The following is a 19566-nucleotide window of genomic DNA, read 5'->3' as shown; positions in this document are numbered from 1 at the left end:
CTGCCTGTGCCATTAAACCCTACAACTCATCCAGAACGCCGCAGCCCGTCTGGTGTTCAACCTTCCCAAGTTCTCTCACGTCACCCCGCTCCTCCGCTCTCTCCACTGGCTTCCAGTTGAAGCTCGCATCCGCTACTGGACCATGGTGCTTGCCTACGGAGCTGTGAGGGGAACGGCACCTCAGTACCTCCAGGCTCTGATCAGGCCCTACACCCAAACAAGGGCACTGTGTTCATCCACCTCTGGCCTGCTCGCCTCCCTACCACTGAGGAAGTACAGTTCCCGCTCAGCCCAGTCAAAACTGTTCGCTGCTCTGGCCCCCAATGGTGGAACAAACTCCTCACGACGCCAGGACAGCGGAGTCAATCACCACCTTCCGGAGACACCTGAAACCCCACCTCTTTAAGGAATACCTAGGATAGGATAAAGTAATCCTTCTCACCCCCCCCTTAAAAGATTTAGATGCACTATTGTAAAGTGGCTGTTCCACTGGATGTCATAAGGTGAATGCACCAATTTGTAAGTCGCTCTGGATAAGAGCATCTGCTAAATGACTTAAATGTAAATGTAAATGTAGGAAAACATTCCCTACACCATTACACCACTGCCACCAGCCTGTACCATTGATATCATGCAAGATGGGGCCATGTACTCATGCTGCTTATGCCAAATCGCAATAGGAACCGGAATTCCTCGGACCAGGCAATGTTTTTCCACTCCTCAATTGTCCAGTGTTGGTGACTGCGTGCCCACTGGAGACACTTCTTCTTGTTTTCAGCTGATAGGAAGCCGGTGTGGTCTTCTGCTGCAAGGACCGACGAGTTGTGTGTTCCGAGAGGACGTTCTGCACACCACTGTTAGTTTGCACGAATCTTGTCCTTCTCCTTCGACCTCTTTCATCAACAAGCTTTTTTCGACCACAGGACTGCCACTGACTGGAGGTTTTTTGTTTGTCGTACAATTTTTCGGTAAACCCTAGACCCTGTCGTGCGTGAAAAGCCCAGGAGGCCGGACCTTTCTGGGATACCGGAACCGGCACGCCTGGCACTGCCGCACTCAGATCACTAGTTTTGCCCATTCTAACGTTCGATCTGAATGCCTCGATACCAGTCTGCCTGCTTTACAGTACATAGCAAGCCTTGGCCACAAGACTCACTGTCTGTAGGAGCGAACCATTTTCGTGAACGGGGTGGTGGACCTAATAAACTATATATTTCAAGCACACAAGTGCTTTCAGTTAAAAATATTAGGTGAATGTGTTTCCTCATAGGAAAACTGGAATTTAGAGTTAATATTTAAATTCCAACTTCTTGATTTGATTGAATTCAAAATGAAATTGACCCCAACTGACTTGTTGTGTAACATTTTGTTTGAGTGCATCCTATGGATTAGATTATAGATTTGGCTGTGAAGTGGGACAGACAGGGATGTGACGGCTGGTTGTACTTTTTTCATTCCAGCTGTGCTCACTGTGCTGTGACCTTAACCCAGGGTAACCTCGCCAAGCAGGTGCCACATAGCAGGGGATTCATAAAAGATTATCCAGCCAGCCACCACGATGGCAACAAGGAATGGGACCATTTTAAAAGCAGACAGACATACACCACCAATTCTACCATAGTATTTCTGCATCCCAAATGGCACCCTATTCCTTATATACAGTGCAATCGGAAAGTATTCAGACCCCTTGACTTTCTCCACATTTTGTTACATTACAGCCTTATTCTAAAATTGATCAAATACTTTTTCCCCCTCATCAATCTACACACAATACCCAATAATGGCAAAGCGAAAACAGTTTTTAGAAATGGTAGCAAATGTATTAAAAATAAAAAAACAGACCCTTTGCTATGAAACTTGAAAATGAGCTCAGGTGCATCCTGTTTCCATTGATTATCCATGAGATGTTTCTACAACTTTATTGGATTCCACCTGTGGTAAATTCAATTGATTTGACATGGTTTGGAAAGGAACACACCTGTCTATATAAGGTCCCACAGTTGACAGTGCATGTCAGAGCAAAAACCAAGCCATGAGGTAGAAGGAATTGTCCGTAGAGCTTAAAGACAGGATTGTGTCGAGGTACAGATCTGGGGAAGGGTACTAAAAATTGTCTGCAGCATTGAAGGTCCCCAAGAACACAGTGGCCTCCATCATTCTTAAATAGAAGAAGTTTGAAACCACCAAGACTCTTCCTAGAGCTGTCTGCCCAGCAATCGAGGGAGAAGAGCCTTGTTCAGGGAGGTGGCCAAGAACCCGATGGTCACTCTGACAGAGCTCCAGAGTTCATCTGTGGAGATGGGAGGACCTTCCTGAAGGACAACCATCTCTGCAGCACTCCACCAATAAGACCTTTATGGTAGAGTAGCGGCTAGCTTCTGGGTTAAGCAAGCAATGTGGCTTGGCAGGGTTATGTTTCGGAGGAGGCATGGCTCTCAACCTTTGCATCGTCCGACTCCATACGGGAGTTGCAACGATGGGACAAGACTGTAACTACCAATTGGATATCATGAAATTGGGGATAACATTTTAATTTTTTTAATATTCTCTGGTCTGATGATTGAACTCTATGGCTTGAATGCCATGTGTCACATCTAGAGGAAACCTGACACCATCTCTACAGTGAAGCATGGTGGTGGCAGCATCATGCTGTGGGGATATTTTTCAGTGGCAGGGACTGGGAGACTAGTCAGGATCGAGGGAAAGATGAACGGAGCAAAGTACAGAGAGATCCTTGATGAAAACGTGCTCTAGACCGCTCAAGAACTCAGACTGGGGTGAAGGTTCACCTTCCAACAGGACAACGACCCTAAGCCCACATCCAAGACAACGCAGGAGTGGCTTCGGGACAAGTCCCTGAAAGTCCTTGAGTGGTCCAGCCAGAGCCCGGACTTCAACCCGATCAAACATCTCTGGAGAAACCTGAAAATAGCTGTGCAGTGACGCTCCCCATACAACCTGACAGAGTTTGAGAGAATCTGCAGAAAAGAATGGGAGAAACTCCACAGATACAGGTGTGCCAAGCTTGAAGCGTCATACACAAGATTTGAGGCTGTAATTGCTGCCACATGTGTTTCAACAAAGTATTGAGTAAAGGGTCAGAATACTTATGTAAATGTGATATTTCAATTTTTTGTTTTTTTATGAATTTGCTCAAATGTTGTTTTGACATCATGGGGTATTGTGTGTAGATTGATGAGATATATATATTTTTTAAATCCATTTTAGAATAAGGCTGTAACGTAACAAAATGTGGAAAAAGTCAAGTGGTCTGAATACTTTCCAAATGCACTGCAGATATTAGGTAGAAAATATAATATTTATGGGCAGAACTGAAAAATCGTGTGTGAGCAAGGAGGCCAACAAACCTGACTCAGTTACACCAACTCTGCCAGGAGGAATGGGCTAAAATTCACCCAACCTATTGTGGGAAGCTTGTAGAAGGCTACCCGAAACATTTGACCCAAGTTAAGTCATTTAAAGGCAATGCTACCAAATACTAATTGAGTGTATGTAAACTTCTGACCCACTGGGAATGTGATGAAATAAATAAAAGCTGAAATAAATTATTCTCTCTACTCTTATTCTGACATTTCACATTCTTAAAATAAAGTGGTCATCCCAGCTGACCTAAAACAGGGAATTTTTACCAATGATTAAATGTCAGGAAATGTGAAAAATGGAGTTTAAATGTATTTGGCTAAGGTGTATGTAATCTTCCGACTTCAACTGTAGGTATTTATAGTTGTCCACATATTCTAAGTCAGAACCGTCCAGAGTAGTGATGCTAGGCGGGTGGGTGCGGGCAGCGATCAGTTGAAGAGCATGCATTTATTTGTACTAAATTTACTTTAATGATGTCAGCCTATCAGAAGCTTCTAAAGCCATGACATCATTTTCTGGAATTTTCCAAGCCTTTAAAGGCACAGTCAGTTTAATGTATGTAAACTTCTGACCCACTGGATTATAAATGAAATAATCTGTCTGTAAACAATTGTTCTAAAAATGACTTGTGTCATGCACAAAGTAGAAGTCCTAACCGACTTGACAAAACTATAGTTTGTTAACAAGACATTTGTGGAGTGGTTGAAAAAAACAAGTTTTAATGACTCCAGCCTAAGTGTATGTAAACTTCCGACTTCAACTGTATATACAGTGGGGCAAAAAAGTATTTAGTCAGCCACCAATTGTGCAAGTTCTCCCACTTAAAAAGATGAGAGAGGCCTGGAATTTTCATCATAGGTACACTTCAACTATGACAGACAAAATGAGAAAAAAAATCCAGAAAATCACATTGTAGGATTTTTAATGAATTTATTTGCAAATTATGGTGGAAAATAAGTATTTGGTCACCTACAAACAAGCAAGATTTCTGGCTCTCACAGACCTGTAACTTCTTCTTTAAGAGGCTTCTCTGTCCTCCACTCCTTACCTGTATTAATGGCACCTGTTTTGAACTTGTTATCAGTATAAAAGACACCTGTCCACAACCTCAAACAGTCACACTCCAAACTCCACTATGGCCAAGACCAAAGAGCTGTCAAAGGACACCAGAAACAAAATTGTAGACCTGCACCAGGCTGGGAAGACTGAATCTGCAATAGGTAAGCAGCTTGGTTTGAAGAAATCAACTGTGGGAGCAATTATTAGGAAATGGAAGACATACAAGACTACTGACAATCTCCCTCGATCTGGGGCTCCACGCAAGATCTCACCCCGTGGGGTCAAAATGATCACAAGAACGGTGAGCAAAAATCCCAGAGCTACACGGGGGACCTAGTGAATGACCTGCAGAGAGCTGGGACCAAAGTAACAAAGCCTACCATCAGTAACACACTACGCCGCCAGGGACTCAAATCCTGCAGTGCCATAGGTGTCCCCCTGCTTAAGCCAGTACATGTCCAGGCCCGTCTGAAGTTTGCTAGAGAGCATTTGGATGATCCAGAAGAAGATTGGGAGAATGTCATATGGTCAGATGAAACCAAAATAGAACTTTTTGGTAAAAACTCAACTCGTCGTGTTTGGAGGACAAAGAATGCTGAGTTGCATCCAAAGAACACCATACCTACTGTGAAGCATGGGGGTGGAAACATCATGCTTTGGTGCTGTTTTTCTGCAAAGGGACCAGGACGACTGATCCGTGTAAAGGAAAGAATGAATGGGGCCATGTATTGTGAGATTTTGAGTGAAAACCTCCTATCAGCAAGGGCATTGAAGATGAATCGTGGCTGGGTCTTTCAGCATGACAATGATCCCAAACACACCGCCCGCCCGGGCAACGAAGAGTGGCCTAGCCAGTCTCCAGATCTCAACCCCATAGAATATCTTTGGAGGGAGTTGAAAGTCTGTGTTGCCCAGCAACAGCCCCAAAACATTACTGCTCTAGAGGAGATCTGCATGGAGGAATGGGCCAAAATAGCAGCAACAGTGTGTGAAAACCTTGTGAAGACTTACAGAAAACGTTTAACCTCTGTTATATACCCTTTGTTGGCAATGACAAAGTATTGAGATAAACTTTTGTTATTGGCCAAATACTTATTTTCCACCATAATTTGCTAATTCATTAATTAAAAATCCTACAATGTGATTTTCTGGATTTTCTTTCCTCATTTTGTCTGTCATAGTTTAAGTGTACCTATGATGAAAATTACAGGCCTCTCTCATCTTTTTAAGTGGGAGAACTTGCACAATTGGTGGCTGCCTAAATACTTTTTTGCCCCACTGTATATATATAAACTCAGCAAAAAAATAAACATCCCTTTTTCAGGAACCTGTCTTTCAAAGATAATTCATAAAAATCCAAATAACTTCACAGATCTTCATTGTAAAGGTTTTAAACACTGTTTCCCATGCTCAATGAACCAAAAACAATCAATGAACATGCACCTGTGGAACGGTCGTTGAAACACTAACAGCTTACAGATGGTAGGCAATTAAGGTCATAGTTAGGACACTAAAGAGGCCTTTCTACTGACTCTGAAAAACACCAAAAGAAAGATGCCCAGGGTCCCTGCTCATCTGTGTGAATGTGCCTTAGGCATGCTGCAAGGAGGCATGAGGACTGCAGATGTGGCCAGGGCAATAAATTGCAAAGTCCATACTGTGCGATGCCTAAGACAGAGCTACAGGAAGACAGGACGGACAGCTGATCGTCCTCACAGTGGTAGACCACGTGTAACAACACCTGCACAGGATCGATACACCCGAACATCACGCCTGCGGGACGGGTACAGGATGGCATCAACAACCGCCCGAGTTACACCAGGAACGCACAATTCCTCCATCAGTGCTCAGACTGTGCGCAATAGGCTGAGAGAGGCTGGACTGAGGGCTTGTAGGCCTGTTGTAAGGCAGTGTACCAGACATCACCGGCAACAGCGTCGCCTATGGGCACAAACCCACCGTCGCTGGACCAGACAGGACTGGCAAAAAGTGCTCTTCACTGACGAGTCGCGGTTTTGTCGCACCAGGGGTGATGGTTGGATTCGGGTTTATCGTCGAAGGAATGAGCGTTACACCGAGGTCTGTACTCTGGAGTGGGATCGATTTGGAGGTGGAGGGTCCATTATGGTCTGGGGCAGTGTGTCACAGCATCATCGGACTGCGCTTATTGTCATAGCAGGCAATCTCAATGCTGTGCGTTACAGGGAAGACATCCTCCTGCCTCATGTGGTACCCTTCCTGCAGGCTCATCCTGACATGATCCTCCAGCATGACAATGCCACCAGCCATACAGCTCATTCTGTGTGTGATTTCCTGCAAGACAGGAATGTCAGTGTTCTGCCTTGGCCAGTGAAAAGCCCGGATCTCAATCCCATTGAGCACGTCTGGGATCTGTTGGATCGGAGGGTGAGGGATAGGGCCATTCCCCCCAGAAATGTCCGGGAACTTGCAGGTGCCTTGGTGGAAGAGTGGGGTAACATCTCACAGCAAGAACTGGCAAATCTGGTGCAGTCCATGAGGAGGAGATGCACTGCAGTACTTAATGCAGCTAGTGGCCACACCAGACTATTAATTTAGATGTTTACCTCCCCTTTGTTCAGGGACACATCATTCCATTTCTGTTAGTCACATGTCTGTGGAACTTGTTCAGTTTATGTCTCAGTTGTTGAATCTTGTTTGTTCATGCAAATATTTACACGTTAAGTTTTCTGAATAAAAACACAGTTGACAGCGAGCGGACGTTTATTTATATATATATGGAATAGGGTGCGATTTGGGACACAGCCTCTCTGCATGTTTCAAAGTGTAACACTGGTACTGGGGAAGTGATGCTGAGCAACAGTAGTAGTGAAGCATTGGGGCGTTGAATTATGGTCCAGAGTAAATCAATCCCATTCCATTTCCTGTGTTTACTGTGGCTGTTGGGCAGTAATGAAGTGCTTTGTATAGTGGCAGGCAGCACTTTTATACCCACTATGTGTCAAAGTCAGAGACATGCTTTCCACTTCGATCGCTGGTCATTTCATAATGTAGGGATCTTTTGACTTCTACCTCTGTAGTAAATTCTAAAAGACAACCAGAGACAGAAAGCTTGACACAAAATGAAATGAAGCTGGGACAAATGTGTTGTAAGAGCCATGGAGAAGTGCACAGTCGGGGGGCCGGAACATCATTTCAAATAAATTGTAGATTGCAGGTTGACCGCAAGAAGCCAAAACTGTTATAATATTTGACTAAAGCATAATAATTTCACACCTTGCTCACATTTGTATACAATCACATCTCCCTATTATTATTCAATTAATCCTGCCTAGCCTGTACAGGATCAGCCTGTATGACCTGCCTAGCCTGTACAGGATCAGCCTGTATGACCTGCCTAGCCTGTACAGGATCAGCCTGTATGACCTGCCTAGCCTGTACAGGATCAGCCTGTATGACCTGCCTAGCCTGTACAGGATCAGCCTGTATGACCTGCCTAGCCTGTACAGGATCAGCCTGTATGACCTGCCTAGCCTGTACAGGATCAGCCTGTATGACCTGCCTAGCCTGTACAGGATCAGCCTGTATGACCTGCCTAGCCTGTACAGGATCAGCCTGTATGACCTGCCTAGCCTGTACAGGATCAGCCTGTATGACCTGCCTAGCCTGTACAGGATCAGCCTGTATGACCTGCCTAGCCTGTACAGGATCAGCCTGTATGACCTGCCTAGCCTGTACAGGATCAGCCTGTATGACCTGTCTAGTCTGTACAGGATCAGCCTGTATGACCTGACTAGCCTGTACAGGATCAGCCTATATGACCTGCCTAGCCTGTACAGGATCAGCCTGTATGACCTGCCTAGCCTGTACAGGATCAGCCTGTTTGACCTGTCTAGTCTGTACAGGATCAGCCTGTATGACCTGACTAGCCTGTACAGGATCAGCCTGTATGACCTGACTAGCCTGTACAGGATCAGCCTGTATGACCTGACTAGCCTGTACAGGATCAGCCTGTATGACCTGCCTAGCCTGTACAGGATCAGCCTGTATGACCTGCCTAGCCTGTACAGGATCAGCCTGTATGACCTGCCTAGCCTGTACAGGATCAGCCTGTATGACCTGTCTAGCCTGTACAGGATCAGCCTGTATGACCTGCCTAGCCTGTACAGGATCAGCCTGTATGACCTGCCTAGCCTGTACAGGATCAGCCTGTATGACCTGTCTAGCCTGTACAGGATCAGCCTGTATGACCTGTCTAGCCTGTACAGGATCAGCCTGTATGACCTGCCTAGCCTGTACAGGATCAGCCTGTATGACCTGCCTAGCCTGTACAGGATCAGCCTGTATGACCTGACTAGCCTGTACAGGATCAGCCTGTAGCCTGACTAGTCTGTATGACCTGTCTAGCCTGTATGACCTGACTAGCCTGTACAGGATCAGCCTGTATGACCTGCCTAGCCTGTACAGGATCAGCCTGTATGACCTGACTAGCCTGTACAGGATCAGCCTGTATGACCTGACTAGCCTGTACAGGATCAGCCTGTATGACCTGACTAGCCTGTACAGGATCAGCCTGTAGCCTGACTAGTCTGTATGACCTGTCTAGCCTGTATGACCTGACTAGCCTGTACAGGATCAGCCTGTAGCCTGACTAGTCTGTATGACCTGTCTAGCCTGTATGACCTGACTAGCCTGTACAGGATCAGCCTGTATGACCTGACTAGCCTGTACAGGATCAGCCTGTAGCCTGTCTAGCCTGTACAGGATCAGCCTGTATGACCTGCCTAGCCTGTACAGGATCAGCCTGTATGACCTGACTAGCCTGTACAGGATCAGCCTGTATGACCTGCCTAGCCTGTACAGGATCAGCCTGTAGCCTGACTAGCCTGTATGACCTGACTAGCCTGTATGGCCTGACTAGCCTGTATGACCTGCCTAGCCTGTATGACCTGCCTAGCCTGTACAGGATCAGCCTGTATGACCTGCCTAGCCTGTACAGGATCAGCCTGTATGACCTGTCTAGCCTGTACAGGATCAGCCTGTATGACCTGTCTAGCCTGTACAGGATCAGCCTGTAGCCTGACTAGCCTGTACAGGATCAGCCTGTATGACCTGCCTAGCCTGTACAGGATCAGCCTGTATGACCTGCCTAGCCTGTACAGGATCAGCCTGTATGACCTGCCTAGCCTGTACAGGATCAGCCTGTAGCCTGACTAGCCTGTACAGGATCAGCCTGTAGCCTGACTAGCCTGTACAGGATCAGCCTGTATGACCTGTCTAGCCTGTACAGGATCAGCCTGTAGCCTGACTAGCCTGTACAGGATCAGCCTGTATGACCTGCCTAGCCTGTACAGGATCAGCCTGTATGACCTGCCTAGCCTGTACAGGATCAGCCTGTATGACCTGCCTAGCCTGTACAGGATCAGCCTGTAGCCTGACTAGCCTGTACAGGATCAGCCTGTAGCCTGACTAGCCTGTACAGGATCAGCCTGTAGCCTGACTAGCCTGTACAGGATCAGCCTGTAGCCTGACTAGCCTGTACAGGATCAGCCTGTAGCCTCACTAGCCTGTACAGGATCAGCCTGTAGCCTGACTAGCCTGTACAGGATCAGCCTGTAGCCTGACTAGCCTGTACAGGATCAGCCTGTAGCCTGACTAGCCTGTACAGGATCAGCCTGTAGCCTGACTAGCCTGTACAGGATCAGCCTGTAGCCTGACTAGCCTGTACAGGATCAGCCTGTAGCCTGACTAGCCTGTATGACCTGACTAGCCTGTACAGGATCAGCCTGTATGACCTGACTAGCCTGTACAGGATCAGCCTGTATGACCTGCCTAGCCTGTACAGGATCAGCCTGTAGCCTGACTAGCCTGAATGACCTGACTAGCCTGTATGGCCTGACTAGCCTGTATGACCTGCCTAGCCTGTATGATCTGCCTAGCCTGTACAGGATCAGCCTGTATGACCTGCCTAGCCTGTACAGGATCAGCCTGTATGACCTGTCTAGCCTGTACAGGATCAGCCTGTATGACCTGTCTAGCCTGTACAGGATCAGCCTGTAGCCTGACTAGCCTGTACAGGATCAGCCTGTATGACCTGCCTAGCCTGTACAGGATCAGCCTGTATGACCTGCCTAGCCTGTACAGGATCAGCCTGTAGCCTGACTAGCCTGTACAGGATCAGCCTGTAGCCTGACTAGCCTGTACAGGATCAGCCTGTATGACCTGTCTAGCCTGTACAGGATCAGCCTGTAGCCTGACTAGCCTGTACAGGATCAGCCTGTATGACCTGCCTAGCCTGTACAGGATCAGCCTGTATGACCTGCCTAGCCTGTACAGGATCAGCCTGTATGACCTGCCTAGCCTGTACAGGATCAGCCTGTAGCCTGACTAGCCTGTACAGGATCAGCCTGTAGCCTGACTAGCCTGTACAGGATCAGCCTGTAGCCTGACTAGCCTGTACAGGATCAGCCTGTAGCCTGACTAGCCTGTACAGGATCAGCCTGTAGCCTGACTAGCCTGTACAGGATCAGCCTGTAGCCTGACTAGCCTGTACAGGATCAGCCTGTAGCCTGACTAGCCTGTACAGGATCAGCCTGTAGCCTGACTAGCCTGTACAGGATCAGCCTGTAGCCTGACTAGCCTGTACAGGATCAGCCTGTAGCCTGACTAGCCTGTATGACCTGACTAGCCTGTACAGGATCAGCCTGTATGACCTGACTAGCCTGTACAGGATCAGCCTGTATGACCTGCCTAGCCTGTACAGGATCAGCCTGTATGACCTGCCTAGCCTGTACAGGATCAGCCTGTATGACCTGACTAGCCTGTACAGGATCAGCCTGTAGCCTGACTAGTCTGTATGACCTGTCTAGCCTGTATGACCTGACTAGCCTGTACAGGATCAGCCTGTATGACCTGCCTAGCCTGTACAGGATCAGCCTGTATGACCTGACTAGCCTGTACAGGATCAGCCTGTATGACCTGACTAGCCTGTACAGGATCAGCCTGTATGACCTGACTAGCCTGTATAGGATCAGCCTGTAGCCTGACTAGTCTGTATGACCTGTCTAGCCTGTATGACCTGACTAGCCTGTACAGGATCAGCCTGTAGCCTGACTAGTCTGTATGACCTGTCTAGCCTGTATGACCTGACTAGCCTGTACAGGATCAGCCTGTATGACCTGACTAGCCTGTACAGGATCAGCCTGTAGCCTGTCTAGCCTGTACAGGATCAGCCTGTATGACCTGACTAGCCTGTACAGGATCAGCCTGTATGACCTGACTAGCCTGTACAGGATCAGCCTGTATGACCTGCCTAGCCTGTACAGGATCAGCCTGTAGCCTGACTAGCCTGTATGACCTGACTAGCCTGTATGGCCTGACTAGCCTGTATGACCTGCCTAGCCTGTATGACCTGCCTAGCCTGTACAGGATCAACCTGTATGACCTGCCCTAGCCTGTACAGGATCCTGTCTAGCCTGTATGACCTGTCAGGATCAGCCTAGCCTGCCTGTACAGGATCAGCCTGTATGACCTGCCTAGCCTGTACAGGATCAGCCTGTAGCCTGCCTAGCCTGTACAGGATCAGCCTGTATGACCTGCCCTGTAGCCTGTAGCCTGACAGGATCAGCCTGTATGACCTGCCTGTACAGGATCAGCCTGTACAGGATCAGCCTGTATGACCTGCCTAGCCTGTACAGGATCAGCCTGTAGCCTGACTAGCCTGTACAGGATCAGCCTGTAGCCTGACTAGCCTGTACAGGATCAGCCTGTAGCCTGTACAGGATCAGCCTGTATGACCTGACTAGCCCTGTATGACCTGACTAGCCTGTACAGGATCAGCCTGTATGACCTGCCTAGCCTGTACAGGATCAGCCTGTATGACCTGCCTGTATGACCTGCAGCCTGTACAGGATCAGCCTGTATGACCTGACTAGCCTGTACAGGATCAGCCTGTATGCCTGACTAGCCTGTACAGGATCAGCCTGTAGCCTGACTAGCCTGTACAGGATCAGCCTGTAGCCTGACTAGCCTGTACAGGATCAGCCTGTATGACCTGCCTAGCCTGTACAGGATCAGCCTGTATGACCTGCTAGCCTGTACAGGATCAGCCTGTAGCCTGACTAGCCTGTACAGGATCAGCCTGTAGACCTGACTAGCCTGTACAGGATCAGCCTGTATGACCTGCCTAGCCTGTACCTGTATGACCTGACTAGCCTGTACAGGATCAGCCTGTAGGATCAGCCTGTATGACTGACTAGCCTGTACAGGATCAGCCTGTAGCCTGACTAGCCTGTACAGGATCAGCCTGTAGCCTGACCTAGCCTGTACAGGATCAGCCTGTACCTGCCTAGCCTGTACAGGATCAGCCTGTAGCCTGCCTGTACAGGATCAGCCTGTAGCCTGACTAGCCTGTATGACCTGCCTAGCCTGTACAGGATCAGCCTGTAGCCTGACTAGCCTGTAGCCTGACTAGCCTGTACAGGATCAGCCTGTAGCCTGACTAGCCTAGCCTGTACAGCCTGACTAGCCTGTACAGGATGACCTGTCCTGTACAGGATCAGCCTGTACAGGATCAGCCTGTAGCCTGACTAGCCTGTATGACCTGACTAGCCTGTAGGATCCTGTATGACTAGCCTGTACAGGATCTGTAGCCTGTACAGGATCAGCCTGTAGCCTGACTAGCCTGTATGACCTGACTAGCCTGTACAGGATCAGCCTGTAGCCTGACTAGCCTGTATGACCTGACTAGCCTGTACAGGATCAGCCTGTAGCCTGACTAGCCTGTATGACCTGACTAGCCTGTATGACCTGTCTAGCCTGTACAGGATCAGCCTGTAGCCTGACTAGCCTGTACAGGATCAGCCTGTAGCCTGTGTATGGATCCTGTCTGTATGAGCCTGTACAGGATCAGCCTGTAGCCTGACTAGCCTGTATGACCTGACTAGCCTGTATGACCTGTCTAGCCTGTACAGGATCAGCCTGTAGCCTGACTAGCCTGTATGACCTGTCTAGCCTGTACAGGATCAGCCTGTAGCCTGACTAGCCTGTATGACCTGACTAGCCTGTGTGACCTGTCTAGCCTGTACAGGATCAGCCTGTAGCCTGACTAGCCTGTATGACCTGTCTAGCCTGTACAGGATCAGCCTGTAGCATGACTAGCCTGTATGACCTGACTAGCCTGTATGGCCTGTCTAGCCTGTATCACCTGACTAGCCTGTATGACCTGACTAGCCTGTACAGGATCAGCCTGTAGCCTGACTAGCCTGTATGACCTGTCTAGCCTGTATGACCTGTCTAGCCTGTATGACCTGTCTAGCCTGTATGGCCTATCTAGCCTGTGTGGCCTGTCTAGCCTGTATGTCCTGTCTAGGCTGTATGGCCTGTCTAGCCTTTATGGCCTGTCTAGCCTGTGTGACCTGTCTAGCCTGTGTGACCTGTCTAGCCTGTATGACCTGTCTAGCCTGTATGACCTGTCTAGCCTGTGTGACCTGTCTAGCCTGTGTGACCTGTCTAGCCTGTATGACCTGTCTAGCCTGTATGACCTGTCTAGCCTGTAGCCTGACTAGCCTGTATGGCCTGTCTAGCCTGTATGGCCTGTCTAGCCTGTATGGCCTGTCTAGCCTGTATGGCCTGTCTAGCCTATATGGCCTGTCTAGCCTGTATGGCCTGTCTAGCCTGTATGACCTGTCTAGCCTGTATGGCCTGTCTAGCCTGTATGGCCTGTATGGCCTGTCTAGACTGTATGGCCTGTCTAGCCTGTATGGCCTGTCTAGCCTGTATGGCCTGTCTAGCCTGTCTAGCCTGTATGGCCTGTCTAGCCTGTATGGCCTGTCTAGCCTGTATGGCCTGTCTAGCCTGTATGGCCTGTCTAGCCTATATGGCCTGTCTAGCCTGTATGGCCTGTATGACCTGTCTAGCCTGTATGGCCTGTCTAGCCTGTCTAGCCTGTATGGCCTGTCTAGCCTGTATGGCCTGTCTAGCCTGTATGGCCTGTCTAGCCTGTATCACCTGACTAGCCTGTATGACCTGACTAGCCTGTACAGGATCAGCCTGTAGCCTGACTAGCCTGTATGACCTGTCTAGCCTGTATGACCTGTCTAGCCTGTATGACCTGTCTAGCCTGTATGGCCTATCTAGCCTGTGTGGCCTGTCTAGCCTGTATGTCCTGTCTAGGCTGTATGGCCTGTCTAGCCTTTATGGCCTGTCTAGCCTGTGTGACCTGTCTAGCCTGTGTGACCTGTCTAGCCTGTATGACCTGTCTAGCCTGTATGACCTGTCTAGCCTGTATGACCTGTCTAGCCTGTGTGACCTGTCTAGCCTGTGTGACCTGTCTAGCCTGTATGACCTGTCTAGCCTGTATGACCTGTCTAGCCTGTAGCCTGACTAGCCTGTATGGCCTGTCTAGCCTGTATGGCCTGTCTAGCCTGTATGGCCTGTCTAGCCTGTATGGCCTGTCTAGCCTATATGGCCTGTCTAGCCTGTATGGCCTGTCTAGCCTGTATGACCTGTCTAGCCTGTATGGCCTGTATGGCCTGTATGGCCTGTCTAGCCTGTATGACCTGTCTAGCCTGTATGACCTGTCTAGCCTATATGGCCTGTCTAGACTGTATGGCCTGTCTAGCCTGTATGGCCTGTCTAGCCTGTATGGCCTGTCTAGCCTGTATGGCCTGTCTAGCCTGTATGGCCTGTCTAGCCTATATGGCCTGTCTAGCCTGTATGGCCTGTATGACCTGTCTAGCCTGTATGGCCTGTCTAGCCTGTCTAGCCTGTATGGCCTGTCTAGCCTGTATGGCCTGTCTAGCCTGTATGACCTGTCTAGCCTGTATGACCTGTCTAGCCTGTATGGCCTGTCTAGCCTGTATGACCTGTCTAGCCTGTATGGCCTGTCTAGCCTGTATGGCCTGTCTAGCCTGTATGGCCTGTCTAGCCTGTATGACCTGTCTAGCCTATATGGCCTGTCTAGCCTGTATGGCATGTCTAGCCTGTATGGCCTGTCTGGCCTGTATGACCTGTATGGCCTGTCTAGCCTATATGGCCTGTATAGCCTATATGGCCTGTCTAGCCTGTATGACCTGTCTAGCCTGTATGACCTGCCTAGCCTATATGGCCTGTATAGCCTGTATGGCCTGTCTAGCCTATATGGCCTGTATAGCCTGTATGGCCTGTCTAGCCTGTATGGCCTGTCTAGCCTGTATGGCCTGTCTAGCCTGTATGACCTGTATGGCCTGTCTAGCCTATATGGCCTGTAGCCTGTATGGCCTGTCTAGCCTGTATGGCCTGTCTAGCCTGTATGGCCTGTCTAGCCTGTATGGCCTGTATGACCTGTCTAGCCTGTATGGCCTGTCTAGCCTGTATGGCCTGTCTAGCCTGTATGGCCTGTCTAGCCTGTCTAGCCTGTATGGCCTGTCTAGCCTGTATGGCCTGTCTAGCCTGTATGACCTGCCTAGCCTATATGGCCTGTATAGTCTGTATGGCCTGTCTAGCCTATATGGCCTGTATAGCCTGTATGGCCTGTCTAGCCTGTATGGCCTGTCTGGCCTGTATGACCTATATCGCCTGTATAGCCTGTATGGCCTGTCTAGCCTGTATGGCCTGTCTAGCCTGTATGGCCTGTCTAGCCTGTATGGCCTGTCTAGCATGTATGGCCTGTCTAGCCTGTATGGCCTGTCTAGCCTATATGGCCTGTCTAGCCTATATGGCCTGTCTAGCCTGTATGACCTGTCTAGCCTGTATGGCCTGTTGTCTAGCCTGTATGACCTGTCTAGCCTGTATGACCTGTCTAGCCTGTATGGCCTGTCTAGCCTGTATGACCTGTCTAGCCTGTATGACCTGTATGGCCTGTCTAGCCTGTATGGCCTGTCTAGCCTGTATGGCCTGTCTAGCCTGTATGGCCTGTCTAGCCTGTCTAGCCTGTATGGCCTGTCTAGCCTGTATGGCCTGTCTAGCCTGTATGACCTGCCTAGCCTATATGGCCTGTATAGCCTGTATGGCCTGTCTAGCCTATATGGCCTGTATAGCCTGTATGGCCTGTCTAGCCTGTATGGCCTGTATGGCCCGTCTAGCCTTTATGGCCTGTATAGCCTGTATGGCCTGTCTAGCCTGTATGGCCTGTCTAGCCTGTATGGCCTGTATAGCCTGTATGGCCTGTCTAGCCTATATGGCCTGTATAGCCTGTATGGCCTGTATAGCCTGTATGGCCTGTCTAGCCTGTATGGCCTGTATAGCCTGTATGGCCTGTCTAGCCTATATGGCCTGTCTAGCCTATATGGCCTGTCTAGCCTATATGGCCTGTCTAGCCTGTATGGCCTGTCTAGCCTATATGGCCTGTCTAGCCTTTATGGCCTGTCTAGCCTGTATGGCCTGTCTAGCCTGTATGGCCTGTCTAGCCTGTATGACCTGCCTAGCCTGTATGGCCTGTATAGCCTGTATGGCCTGTATAGCCTGTATGGCCTGTCTAGCCTGTATGGCCTGTATAGCCTGTATGGCCTGTCTAGCCTATATGGCCTGTCTAGCCTATATGGCCTGTCTAGCCTGTCTAGCCTGTATGGCCTGTCTGGCCTATATGGCCTGTCTAGCCTTTATGGCCTGTCTAGCCTGTATGGCCTGTCTAGCCTGTATGGCCTGTCTAGCCTGTATGACCTGCCTAGCCTATATGGCCTGTATAGCCTGTATGGCCTGTATAGCCTGTATGACCTGTCTAGCCTGTATGGCCTGTTGTCTAGCCTGTATGACCTGTCTAGCCTGTATGACCTGTCTAGCCTGTATGGCCTGTCTAGCCTGTATGGCCTGTCTAGCCTGTATGGCCTGTCTAGCCTGTATGGCCTGTCTAGCCTGTCTAGCCTATATGGCCTGTATGACCTGCCTAGCCTATATGGCCTGTATAGCCTGTCTAGCCTGTATGACCTGTCTAGCCTGTATGGCCTGTCTAGCCTGTATGGCCTGTCTAGCCTGTATGACCTGCCTAGCCTATATGGCCTGTATAGCCTGTATGGCCTGTCTAGCCTGTATGGCCTGTCTAGCCTGTATGGCCTGTCTAGCCTGTATGGCCTGTCTAGCCTATATGGCCTGTCTAGCCTGTATGGCCTGTCTAGCCTGTATGACCTGTCTAGCCTGTATGGCCTGTTGTCTAGCCTGTATGGCCTGTCTAGCCTGTATGGCCTGTCTAGCCTGTATGGCCTGTCTAGCCTGTATGACCTGTCTAGCCTGTATGGCCTGTCTAGCCTGTATGACCTGTCTAGCCTGTATGGCCTGTCTAGCCTGTATGGCCTGTCTAGCCTGTATGGCCTGTCTAGCCTATATGGCCTGTCTAGCCTATATGGCCTGTCTAGCCTGTATGGCCTGTCTAGCCTGTATGGCCTGTCTAGCCTATATGGCCTGTCTAGCCTGTATGACCTGTCTAGCCTGTATGACCTGTCTAGCCTGTATGGCCTGTCTAGCCTGTATGGCCTGTCTAGCCTGTATGGCCTGTCTGGCCTGTATGACCTGTATGGCCTGTCTAGCCTATATGGCCTGTATAGCCTATATGGCCTGTCTAGCCTGTATGACCTGTCTAGCCTGTATGACCTGCCTAGCCTATATGGCCTGTATAGCCTGTATGGCCTGTCTAGCCTATATGGCCTGTATAGCCTGTCTAGCCTGTATGGCCTGTCTAGCCTGTATGACCTGTATGGCCTGTCTAGCCTATATGGCCTGTATAGCCTGTATGGCCTGTCTAGCTTGTATGGCATGTCTAGCCTGTATGGCCTGTCTAGCCTGTCTAGCCTGTATGGCCTGTCTAGCCTGTATGGCCTGTCTAGCCTGTATGGCCTGTCTAGCCTGTATGACCTGTCTAGCCTGTATGACCTGTCTAGCCTGTATGGCCTGTCTAGCCTGTATGACCTGTCTAGCCTGTATGGCCTGTCTAGCCTGTATGGCCTGTCTCGCCTGTATGGCCTGTCTAGCCTGTATGACCTGTCTAGCCTGTATGACCTGTCTAGCCTGTATGGCCTGTCTAGCCTGTATGGCATGTCTAGCCTGTATGGCCTGTCTGGCCTGTATGACCTGTATGGCCTGTCTAGCCTATATGGCCTGTATAGCCTATATGGCCTGTCTAGCCTGTATGACCTGTCTAGCCTGTATGACCTGCCTAGCCTATATGGCCTGTATAGCCTGTATGGCCTGTCTAGCCTATATGGCCTGTATAGCCTGTATGGCCTGTCTAGCCTGTATGGCCTGTATGGCCTGTATGGCCTGTCTAGCCTGTATAGCCTGTATGGCCTGTCTAGCCTGTATGGCCTGTCTAGCCTGTATGGCCTGTCTAGCCTGTATGGCCTGTCTAGCCTGTATGACCTGTCTAGCCTGTATGGCCTGTCTAGCCTGTATGACCTGTCTAGCCTGTATGACCTGTCTAGCCTGTATGGCCTGTCTAGCCTGTATGGCCTGTCTAGCCTGTATGACCTGTCTAGCCTGTATGACCTGTCTAGCCTGTATGGCCTGTCTAGCCTGTATGGCCTGTCTAGCCTGTATGACCTGCCTATGTCAGCAGCTGGTCTTGCATTTACATGTAAGTCAGTTAGCAGATGCTCTTTTTCAGAGTGACTTACAATTAGTACATTCACCTTAAGATAGCTAGGTGAGACAACATTTCTCAGGCATAGTAAGTAAAACATTTCCTTAACAAAGTAGCTTTCAGCAAAGTCAGTGCGAGTAGGAAACAGTAAAGTGCGAGTATTAGTTCTTGCTGTTCTCTCTTATACAGGTGTGCTTAAGGTGTGTATGTGGTAATGATCTCAGGTGTGTGTGTGTTACCTGTCTAGTCTGGTAGTATTCTCTCAGTAGCTGGTCTCTCTGTATGATGGCCTCTGTCCTCTCCTTGCGGGCTACGTCTCTCTCCTCCCGGATGGTTTGGATGTCTTTACAGGCCTGGCTCAACTCCTTCTGGGCCTCAGCCTTGTCCTTCACCTCGTGGCAGCACTTCTCCAGCAGCTCATTCTTCTCACAGATAGCTCTGTCTCGGTCGATCAGCGCCGAGCCAAGCTCCTTCAGCACAAAGAAGAGAGCAATTAGCTCAGAAACTTCAAGTGACAACAACAACCAAAAAGAGCCATATCATGGGGTTCCTTGATGTCCTGGTCATTTGTCAACCTTGTTATTGGTGTTTCTATC

The 19566-nt window shown here is 49.3% G+C and overlaps 1 protein-coding gene across 2 annotated transcripts in view; it reads right to left on the bottom strand.

The window, feature by feature from the left end:
* Positions 1-19566, bottom strand: part of LOC115113833 (disks large homolog 5-like) — a 167826-nt gene that overhangs the window by 67065 nt on the left and 81195 nt on the right. For both annotated transcript variants that reach the window (XM_065012672.1, XM_065012673.1), the window contains exon 11: positions 19210-19440. In XM_065012672.1, coding sequence (XP_064868744.1) covers positions 19210-19440 — 231 coding nt within the window. The remainder of the gene's footprint in view (positions 1-19209; positions 19441-19566) is intronic.

Source organism: Oncorhynchus nerka, linkage group LG28, assembly GCF_034236695.1.
Source record: "Oncorhynchus nerka isolate Pitt River linkage group LG28, Oner_Uvic_2.0, whole genome shotgun sequence".
NCBI classification, from domain to species: domain Eukaryota; kingdom Metazoa; phylum Chordata; class Actinopteri; order Salmoniformes; family Salmonidae; genus Oncorhynchus; species Oncorhynchus nerka.
This window is presented reverse-complemented; position numbering and strand designations above follow the sequence as displayed.